Raw genomic sequence first — 9,645 nt, 5'->3', positions numbered from 1 at the left:
CAACTCTTGCTGCGCCCCCACTGTCAGCAGGGGACTGCCTTGCCTCTTCCCTCCTTACTCTACGGTGTTTTGTATAGCGCGTACCTACATGCATTAACTACGCGGCACATCCACGGAGGAAAGACGCGGACGGATTCAATTTGTATTGTCGCGTTGGATTCAAAAATCTCCTTCATTTGTTTTGTTTTTTTTGAACTTTTTTTTTTCTGTGTGATGCCCGGCCGCCCCCCTCTTCCCACACAGAATGTTGTTGCTGCGGCTGACCAGTCATTGTGACTGTGGCTTGTCTTCCTGTGCAGATGTTTCTTCCCCTTCTCTCTCTCTCTTGCTCGCTGTATGCCGCTTCCTCGTATTGCCTGGGCACCGCAGCTCCGCCACGCATAGACGCCACGCATAGACTCCACGCATAGACTCCACGCAGAGCCTCCACGCATAGACTCCACGCATAGACTCCACGCAGAGCCTCCACGCATAGACTCCACGCAAGCTCCCATCGTATTTAGTTTGCATTTACTCCTCCTTTTTCACCGGCCATCACCGCAGAGAATGATGTCGGAAGAATCTTACGGCCACATCGAGCTCATCATCGGCCCCATGTTTGCGGGGAAGACGACGGAGTTGATGCGGCGGGTCCGCCGCGAGTCGTACGCGAAGCGTTCCTGCTACATCGTCAAGCACTCCCGCGATGTGCGCTACAACAGTGCGTGTGTGTCGTCGCACGACATGCAGGTGCTGGGCGCCACGGCGGCCGTGGCGAAGTTGTGCGAGGTCGGCGATGCGTGGCGCGCGTACGACGTGGTGGCGGTGGACGAGGGCCAGTTCTTCCCCGACATAGTCGAGTTCTGCAACTTGGCCGCCGACGCCGGTAAGACGGTCATCGTCTCTGCCCTCGATGGGGACTACCGCAGGCGCCCGTTTGGCGCCATCTGCTGCCTCATTCCCCTCGCGGAGTCGGTGAAGAAGCTCAGCGCGGTTTGCATGGCGTGCCACTGCCGCGCCGCCTCCTTCACGTACCGCACCGTGTCCTCCGAGAAGCAGGAGCTGATCGGCGGCTCCGACAAGTACATCGCCGCCTGCAGGAGCTGCTTCGTCACCAAGGCGCGGAAGCGGTCGAGGGAGGAGGCGGCCAGCAGGTCGGTGGAGGCGCAGACGGACGCGCCGCAGCACCCCGAGGCGGAGACAGGGACGCCCTCCACCAAGGCCGCGGGGGCGGCGGGGTTCACGTCGCCGCTGAGTGACTGTGCCGCGCCGCCGCTCTGCCTCGGCGTCGAGGCCCCGGCCAACGACAAGGCGCCTGCCGCGCGCCGCCTCTCCGTCGCCGGCGCGGAGGAACTGTCGCCGCAAACGGAATAAAAGAAGAAAAAAGGCAATTCGTGCGGCGGACGGTCACTTTCGTAACAAATTCCCGCTCCTCCCCTCCCCTCCTGTTTTTTTTATTTATTTAGTTTTTTTCTACTTTTTACTTGTTGTTGTTGTTTTACCATCCAACACTTAAGTCAAACGACACAAAACATTGAAAAAAAAAAATGCAGAAAAGACCCCGGGAATAAGTAAATTAAAAAAACGTAAGGAACAAAAATATATGAATATTTTTGTCGGTAGCGAATGCGTACTGCGGCACAGAAAAACGAAGGAGCAAGATGAAAACATGCATAGAATAGATTTGGTTCCAGAGAAGACGAAACTCCCCTGCCCCGCAGTAAGCGCAGCAAAAAGAAACATACAGAGCGAGAAAGTGGAAAGGAAGCGGTAGATGCAATGCTGCTCCACGGGAAGGGGCGCAAGTTCCTTCCAGTGGGCTCTCCATAAAAAAGTAGGAATATATATATATTGCGGGACGGACACGCAAACAGCAAGAGGGAATAGGGGCCAAAGTTGGTGGTGGAGGGGGACGGTTATTCCCTCCAGCTTTCTGTTATATCAACTATTCCTTGCGACGTAGGCTCTGTTGGGTCGCGCCCGAGGTTGTTTTTTTTTTTTGTTGTTGTTGTTGCTTGTCGTGCTTTTGATAAAGACTTCCTCGTGGACGCACTCACGCCGTCACCGCGGCTGCACTATAGACGGGAAAGGAAGTGAGGATGGAGGGGGAGGGGGGCTTACTCCATTGGAGAAGCATTTTCTGCGAGGCGTGGCCCCGTCCTCAGGAATAAGTTTTATTCCCGTATTTACAGCACGTCTCCCCCCCCTCTCTTCTACTACGTGTAATGCGTCTCCCTGTCTGTCTCTGAGAGCTGTATTTTGCCTTGCGTGTCGCCCGCTGCGGTGCTTGTGCGGGGAAGGGAAGAGGCTGCGTTACTCCTTCAACTCCGCCCACTGTTGTTTTTTTTTTGTCCGCTACTGTTGCCTCTACCCGTCTCTCTCTCTCCTCTCGCGCGTTGTCTGCGGGGGCCGGGGAGGTGTGGATGGCACGGCGCTGCCTGCGTCTGCTCCGCCGAGCATACGCGTCGGAGTCGGGCGTTTTTCCCGCCGCCGCTGACGCGACGGCTTCCCTCGCGGGCCCGCAGCGACCGCGCCAACCGTCGTCCTCCGCCTCCGCGCCGGATCCCGCGGCGGAGAGGCGGGAGGTGGATGCGCTTCGGACGGAGCTGGCGGCGGCGCGGCTGCGGGTTGCAGAGCTGCAGCTGAGCCAGCTGGCGGCGCACGAGGCGTTGCTGCGTCGGCTGGAGGAGACGGACCGCGCGGCGCACAGGGCGGCGACGGAGCTGCGGTACACCGCGTTAGCCCTGCAGTGCAGTTATGACCTCCTCGAGACGGAGCTGCGGCGCGTGTTGGTGCTGGGGCCGCACACCGGTGCCGCGGCAGGGGCGGCGTGTTCGACGGAGGAGGGCATGGAGCCGCTTCGCCGAGCCGCGATTGAGGCCGCGGCGAGGGAGATGGTGCGCAAGAACATTGGGTTCCGGGTGGAGAAGGTGTCGGAGGAGCCCGCCGCGGTGTCAAGAGCCACCAGCGACGCCAACACATGACGCTCCCGCCGCCGCCGCCCGCGCACCACGTGTGCAGGTCGGGAATAAATTATAGCTGTAGAAAATCCACTGGGGAGCGAGAGAGCGAGAGGGGCTGATACTTTGCCCATCATGGCTAGTGATATGTTGCATTTTATTTGCGTGCATCATCTCTTTTGTATGTGTGTGTTTTCTTTAAAAGTTATTCCTCGCTTTTTTCTGCTTGTTGTTATTGGACCCATACCTCCTCCTGCGCTGTGGGGTGTGAAGAAGAGAGGTCTAGAGAGGCCGCGCCGCCCTGGCCCACACACGAATACAATACAGAGATAGGCACGTACTGGCCTGCCGTTGAGCAGACACACGTGAGGAGTGGTGGTGGTGGGGTGGGGGGAGGAAACTCCTGTGTGTGTGTGTGTGTGTGTGTGCGCTTCCGCATAGACAACGGGCACTCTGCTGTAGAACCACGTGGCTCATGTCGACGCTAAAGCCCAAAATGACCGTCGCTGCCGTGCGGGGCCGCATCATCGTCACGGGGGAGGACGGCGAGCGGGTGGGTCAGTGGGGCGGCACGGAGTGTTTTCTCTCGCGACAGTCCGGGCTTGGCCCATGCCTTGTCGTCCGCTCTAGTCGGCACAAGCGCCACGAGGGGACGTTCTTTCAACTCGCGGGGCTGCAGCGTGTGCTGTCGGCGTATGCCGTGGAGGGAAAGCTCACAGTTGTGGTTCCGCACGAGCAACGGGTCTGCACCGTGTTTATTGAGACCACGGCCGACGTGGATGCCTTGCGCATCATGGCTGCGGTGCTACAGGACCGCAGTCACTGGAGAGACATGGAGAAGAACGTGGCCCGCAATATGGGCCGAGAGGGGCGTGGACGCAAGGCAGCGGGACACGCACTTCGTGACCCGAATGCATTTGACACGCCAGCATGGGAGGATAACGACGGCGACAACGGTGGCGAGGCCGCGGACGGCTTGGACGACGGCGTGGCTGCTCGTGATGCTGGTAAACCAACAGCACAACCGGCGCGGGGCGGAAGCGCCGTCCCAGCAGCTGCATCCGCGACCCAGTCAGAAGTGGCCCCGGGGCAGATGGTCCCCTCCCCGAGAAATGGCGCGCGTGAAACGCTGACGCCGTCCGCCGGCGTGTCGTGGACGACGGAGCAGAAGCGTGCCATTCAGTTGGTGCGCGCGGGGAGGAGCGTCTTTTTGACCGGGTCGGCGGGCACGGGGAAAACGGCGTGGCTCTTGCACCTGCTGCAGGATGTCTTGTCGGGCAGTGAGGGCGTAGTGGCGACCGCCACCACTGGAATTGCCGCTCGCATCATCGGCGGCGTCACAATTTACGCGTTCGCCGGCATCGGCAGGGGGGAAGGCTCCTTCGACAAGGTCTACCGTCGCGTCAGGAGCCGCCCGGAGGTGGTGCGGGCGTGGCGGCAGTGCAAGACGCTCATCATCGATGAAATCGGCGTTCTTCCGGCGAGTGTCTTCCTGTTGCTGGACGCAGTTGCCCGACAGGTGCGTCACGAAGCTGAAAAACCGTTTGGCGGGCTTCAGCTCGTTCTCCTCGGGGACTTTTTGCAGCTGCCACCTGTCACCGCCCTGGCTGCCCCCGTGCGTGGCGACCACCCCGGCGAAGCGAGGCAGGAGCCGAAGTGGTGCTTTGAGTGCCCGCTGTGGAGGACGCTGCAGCTTGCCGCCGTGGAGTTTCGTAAGAACTACCGTCACGAAGGCGACCCAGTCTTCGCGGCATGCATGGAAGACATCCGCTACGGGCGGTATACTCGGCGTGTGGAGAGTCTCTTGTCCTCCTGCCTTAGCCGCCGGCTGGGGGATCGTTTTGGTGTCGAACCCACCGTCATTATGGCGCGCCGTCAATGTGCCGCGGCGTACAACATGGAGCGTCTGCAGCTCTTGGACGACGTTGACTTTCACCGCTACGCCTCCGAGGACTACGCCTCAACGCCTGGGTACGATTTGGACAAGGAGGTCTCGCTGCTGCCGCTGCTGGAGTTGCGTGTTGGGGCGCAGGTGGTGCTGCTTGCCTCGTTGCCAAGCGCCCCGCACCTCTCGAACGGCGACCTTGGCGTTGTGGTTGCCTTTTCGGAGCAGGCGCAGGGCGAGGCATTCCCGGTGGTGTGCCTTGCAAGCAAAGGCGGCGAGGAGGTGGTGGTGCCGCGCGTGCGGATGGACGTGTTGGCCTCGGACGGACGTGTTGTGGCCGCCCGCACGCAAATCCCGCTGCAGCTCGCCTGGGCCCTGACGGTGCACCGTGTGCAGGGCATGACGCTGCCGATGGCGCGGGTGGAACTCAACGCAAGTTTCTTCGAGTGTGGGCAGGCGTACGTCGCCCTCACGCGGGTCCGTCGGCGGGAGGATTTGGCCCTCACGGAGTTCGACCCGAGCGCCATCGGCGCAGACGCGAAGGTGGTGGCGTTTTACGAGGCGACGTTTCCGCGTGACCCGCACGCGGCGGCTGCGGGAGAGGCGCAGGACGGGAGTGCGCTGGTGGAGGTGAGGCGCACGGGCAAGCGGCCCCGGTCGCAGGCTTCGCCGCCCACGGCGAGTGAGACGCAGCGGCACGCGGACGGCACCCGGTGGGATGACACGCGGCTCTTCGATACGCAACTGCGCGCCGACGTCGCCGTGGCAGCAGCGGCGCCGCCGCCGGTGGCGCCGAACGCCTTAAAGCTGCTGGCCGTTGCCGGTGGCGCCATTCCACGGCTGACGCAGGACGCCGACGAGGCGGACGAGGCGGACGCGGCACGCTCGCAGAACCTGCGGCCTGCCCCGCACCCCACGCTGCTGATGGACGAAGAATAGCGCCGCCCGGGCGGGGGCGCCCGAGTGCTTCATATCGACGAGAGGGCGAGAAAAAAAAAAGGATGCGCAACGACGGCGAGGTTCTTCCTGGGCGGGGGGCGCCAAGGCGAGAGCCACGACGGCAGCAAGAAGAAAAATAAAAAGGGAAAGGGAAGAGAAGCAGCGGTGGTGTCGTGTGCCTGCCTGTGCACGTTGTTGGCTTGTGCTTCCTCCTTTTTTTACTCTATTTATTTATTTTTGCCGTCTTTGCTTTCACTGGGCGCTTGTGCGGCGCTCGCCAGGCCCCCTCTCCACGGCACTGGGAGCGACGCTGCGGTGCATCCCCGCCGGCCGCCACGCAGGCTGAAGACAGCAAACCAGAGAACACGTAACCGAAGCAACGAAAAAAAAAAAACAGAGAAACAAACACTAAATAATAAACAAGCAAAGGGGACGAAATAAAAGTAAGGCTGCGAATAAAAAAGCAAGAGGATGCCGCAGGACAAACGCCTCATTGTGACGAAGGCCGTGGTACACAAAATACAGCGGCTGTGTGGGGCTGACGCGGAGGCTGCCGCGGCGGAGGGCGTCTTCATTGAGTTTGTCGTGCCCGCTGTGGTGGTTACGCAGTGCCCGGAGCTGCTCACCGAGCACGTTTTCCAGCTGCCGAAGCGCACCTACGCCATGAACGGCCGCACAACATGCCTCATTGTTCCGCGTGTTATTTCCGGTGATGCGTTTAAGATTAATAAACGGCACGGGTACTACGACGCCGTGGTGACGGCGGAGGCCATCTGTAAGCGGGACGACGCGGAGGCCGCGCGTCGGGCGGTGCTGGTAGCCAAGACCTTTTCCCACTTTGTTGTGGATGAGCGGATTGTGTCGAAGCTGCCGCCATGCATCACCGCCGCGGCCTCGGCGCCGTCGCCGGCGACCACGCAGGCGCGTGCAGTGGCCTCTTCCTCCGTGCCACGACCAGGAATCCAGGGCGGGAAAAGGGACGCTGCGACTAAAGGCAGAGGCGGGAAGCTCGCAGAGTCGTCCCCGGCTACGCCGGCCGCATCGTTGCCGAAGGCCTCGCGCAAATGCATCACCGCCCTGCGTAACCTCGAGGATCGCACGAGTCTCACATTTCGGCTCTCGCAGGGTGTCTTGGGCGGTGTAGTGCGGGCAAAGAACTCGGGGCAGTTGATCTTTCGTGTGGGTCACGCCGGCATGACGGCGGGTGACTTGTGTGAAAATGCAAAGTGCTTTATTTTTGCCCTGAAGAGGGACTTCCCCACTGTGTGGAAGTACATTCACGAGTTCAAGATGACGTCCAATGTAACGGAGCCCATCCGCTTTATGGAAGTTCACATTCGGAAGTGAAGAACAGGGCAAAAGCCCGCGGCGGTGCTTTGTACACTAAAGTGATGGGTGCCACCTCGCCGTACCTCTGCACTGTGGGACGTTTAAATTCCGCTAAACTCCTCCCCTCCCCCGCATCCGCACTGCTTTGGTTGCTTGAATTGTATGAAGCGTAAGAGTCTAGTCGTACCCATCGATGCGTCGCATGCGCAGCACTTTTTTTTTTTTCTTTTGGTCTCCTTCTCTCTCTCTCTCTCTCCCTCTCTCTGCCTGCGTGCGTGGGCCGTTAGGTGGGTTTGGCCGCAGCAGCAAGAGGCGGACGTAAAGCGTGGTCAAAAGCTGGAGGGGGTTTTTGTTGTTTTTTTTTGTTTTTTTTTACCTAAATGTCCAGTGGTGCCAGCGCGCGTGAGGGCTCCATTGGGGTACATCAGCGGCCCCTCGGACATCTGCAGCAGTCACAACGTCCAACACATCAGCCGCAGCAACCGCAGCAACCGCAACCGCAGCAGCAGCCGCAACAGCAGCAGCCCTCACAGCAGGGCGAGGCGGGTGAGGCGTACCGCTACCTACTGCGCCACGGCGTGCATAGTACAGTTGAGGGCATATTCAGCGGCGTGCTAAACGAGCAGCCGGAAGATCCGCTGCAGTACATTCTGGAACATATGCGTGCCAACGGCGGGAAATCCGCCGGTAAGGAGTGCTCCATAAAGACTGCCAACGGCGGCTGTCCGAACACTGGTAGAAAGGAATCCCAGCAACCGTCAGAGCCTTCCCCCGTGCAACGCGAAGTGTCGACGGAGGAGACGTGTGACAGTAAAAAGCCAGCGGACAGAGACCCTGCCGCACGAGAAGTGGAAAAGGGAGACTTGGAGGAAAGACGCCAGGAGGAAAAGGCCCCAGTTGAGGAGGAAGAAGAGAAGGAACCGCCAGGGCTGCCGTTAACGGCTACGGCGACGGCGCATGCATCTGAGGCGCCCGCAAAAACGGATACGGAGACGTGGACGCTTTCAGCGGGTGGCGTCAACGCCCCATCGACCCCTCTGCCTGAGTCGACTGCACAAACGCTGCAGACAAGTCTTACTAGCACGAGGACAAATGTCTGCATGATGCGGCCTGCCTCCGCCATGTTAGTGCCTTGGAACCCCGCGCGCAGCAATCGCAATGAGACACCCTATGGACCCGCAGGCCTTAGATTGGCCACGGCCGGGGGCGAAAACACGTATAACAGCGCCGGCACGGCGGCCCTAGACCGCGATGACAGCACCCGAAGCGATCTCTCGGCGTTCAGCTTGGCTTCCGTGGACATGCAGGACTTCCTACAGGAGTTTCGTAGTGCCAAGGCCGACTGTGTTGGGGCGGAGACACAGCTGGTGGACATTGAGATGCTATCGGAGATCCTGCAGTGCGTAAATATTCCTCTTCCGGAAATTCCGCTCATTGCGGAGTTATTTGACGACGTGAAGCGCACTGGTGCAATGCGGTACAGCCACGGCTGCCTCCCCGCCGAGGAGGGGGTTGGCACAGACACACCGGCCGCCACATCGTGCGCAGCGGAGGCCGAGGCACGGGAACGAGTGTACTTTGACGCTTTCCTTGCCCGTATGGCCTTCGTGATTCAGGGTCGCTACCCAACCGAGGTTGTGCGGGGCACGTTCTACTCCATCTTGGAGTCCGTCGTGCAAAAGAAGTGCTCTGCAGATGGAGTGGCTCAAGAGCGGCAACAGCAAAAATGCACGGGCGACGAAACACGTCGCACAAGCTCCTCCAGTGGGAGCGCCACGAGTAGATCGATCCGTGCAGCCCCCAAGAGCCACTGTAGAAGCCGCAGCAACACTTACGCAGACAGCGGAGGAAACAACTCCACCACGGCGCCAAGCCCAAATTATACCGCCATGCAAACTTATCCAAGTATGCCCCGAACAAAATCCGCACATTGCGCTGCGGCCAATGGCGCTCAACCCGCAGCTGAGTTGTCTACTCTACTGCACGGTGTCTCCCTGGCGGTGTGCGTGGAAGAGGGTCTCTGGCGCGGCTTAGGTATCCCTGTAAGTAAGGCAGAGGTAGTAAATGCCCTGCAGCTCCTTGGCATCCCGGTAGATGACACCTACGAATTTCACGTAAATGAATTTGTACGGCTGGTCATGGCATTAACGGGGCAGAGTGTATTACACGGCGTTGGAGAAAAGGTTACCCCGTGGATGATGTCATCCCTCGGTAGGGAAAATTCGCTCATGCCATTTACGGGATCTTGCAAGGATGAGGGCATGTAGAAATCGGAGCAAGGCCCGAGGAGGTATCAAAAGAAACACCAAGTAAGGAAACGAAAAGCCTTGATGTATACGCGATTACACTTTATGTATTTCTCACATTGTGGAAGGATTTTGTCTGGTGCGAAAGGAGAGTCGTTTGTTTGTGTGTCTTGTTCTTCGCGCGCATGTGCGTGTGTGCGTGTGTGTTTCTGTTCTTAGTTATATATGTATTTATCTCTCTCTCTCTCTCTTTCTTTCTTTCTTTCCTTCCTTCTTTATCTCTTCTGCTGCGTTTTCATCGTACTTG

General features: G+C 59.5%; 5 protein-coding genes across 5 annotated transcripts, besides 8 other annotated features; all 5 read left to right on the top strand.

Annotated features, from left to right (window-relative positions):
* Positions 1-546: 546 nt before the first annotated feature.
* On the top strand, positions 547-1,353 carry Tco025E_05423 (thymidine kinase; the record flags this gene model as incomplete). Its single annotated transcript, XM_029372322.1, has 1 exon — positions 547-1,353. One exon carries the CDS (start codon positions 547-549, stop codon positions 1,351-1,353), a length of 807 nt encoding a protein of 268 aa, XP_029227587.1.
* Positions 1,354-1,427: 74 nt separating this feature from the next.
* Positions 1,428-1,479: a sequence feature (A-rich).
* Positions 1,480-1,964: 485 nt separating this feature from the next.
* Positions 1,965-2,001: a microsatellite.
* A 401-nt stretch (positions 2,002-2,402) lies between these two features.
* Positions 2,403-2,963, top strand: Tco025E_05422 (uncharacterized protein; the record flags this gene model as incomplete). The annotated part of the gene is made up of 1 exon (XM_029372321.1): positions 2,403-2,963. The coding sequence occupies one exon, from the start codon at positions 2,403-2,405 to the stop codon at positions 2,961-2,963; it is 561 nt and encodes a 186-aa protein (XP_029227586.1).
* Positions 2,964-3,343: 380 nt separating this feature from the next.
* Positions 3,344-3,367: a microsatellite.
* Positions 3,368-3,414: 47 nt separating this feature from the next.
* On the top strand, positions 3,415-5,763 carry Tco025E_05421 (PIF1 helicase-like protein; the record flags this gene model as incomplete). Its single annotated transcript, XM_029372320.1, has 1 exon — positions 3,415-5,763. One exon carries the CDS (start codon positions 3,415-3,417, stop codon positions 5,761-5,763), a length of 2,349 nt encoding a protein of 782 aa, XP_029227585.1.
* Positions 5,764-6,146: 383 nt separating this feature from the next.
* Positions 6,147-6,191: a microsatellite.
* Positions 6,192-6,234: 43 nt separating this feature from the next.
* Tco025E_05420 (uncharacterized protein) lies at positions 6,235-7,110 on the top strand (the record flags this gene model as incomplete). The annotated part of the gene is made up of 1 exon (XM_029372319.1): positions 6,235-7,110. The coding sequence occupies one exon, from the start codon at positions 6,235-6,237 to the stop codon at positions 7,108-7,110; it is 876 nt and encodes a 291-aa protein (XP_029227584.1).
* Positions 7,111-7,324: 214 nt separating this feature from the next.
* Positions 7,325-7,357: a microsatellite.
* An 81-nt stretch (positions 7,358-7,438) lies between these two features.
* Positions 7,439-7,466: a microsatellite.
* Positions 7,467-7,472: 6 nt separating this feature from the next.
* Positions 7,473-9,359, top strand: Tco025E_05419 (uncharacterized protein; the record flags this gene model as incomplete). Its single annotated transcript, XM_029372318.1, has 1 exon — positions 7,473-9,359. The coding sequence occupies one exon, from the start codon at positions 7,473-7,475 to the stop codon at positions 9,357-9,359; it is 1,887 nt and encodes a 628-aa protein (XP_029227583.1).
* Positions 9,360-9,493: 134 nt separating this feature from the next.
* Positions 9,494-9,551: a microsatellite.
* Positions 9,545-9,622: a sequence feature (GA-rich).
* Between the last annotated feature and the right edge of the window lie 23 nt (positions 9,623-9,645).

Source organism: Trypanosoma conorhini, assembly GCF_003719485.1.
Source record: "Trypanosoma conorhini strain 025E chromosome Unknown Tco_14.4_contig_00316, whole genome shotgun sequence".
NCBI lineage: Eukaryota > Euglenozoa > Kinetoplastea > Trypanosomatida > Trypanosomatidae > Trypanosoma > Trypanosoma conorhini.
The sequence above is the reverse complement of the archived record's forward strand: the minus strand, read 5'-3'. Positions and strand labels throughout refer to the sequence as shown.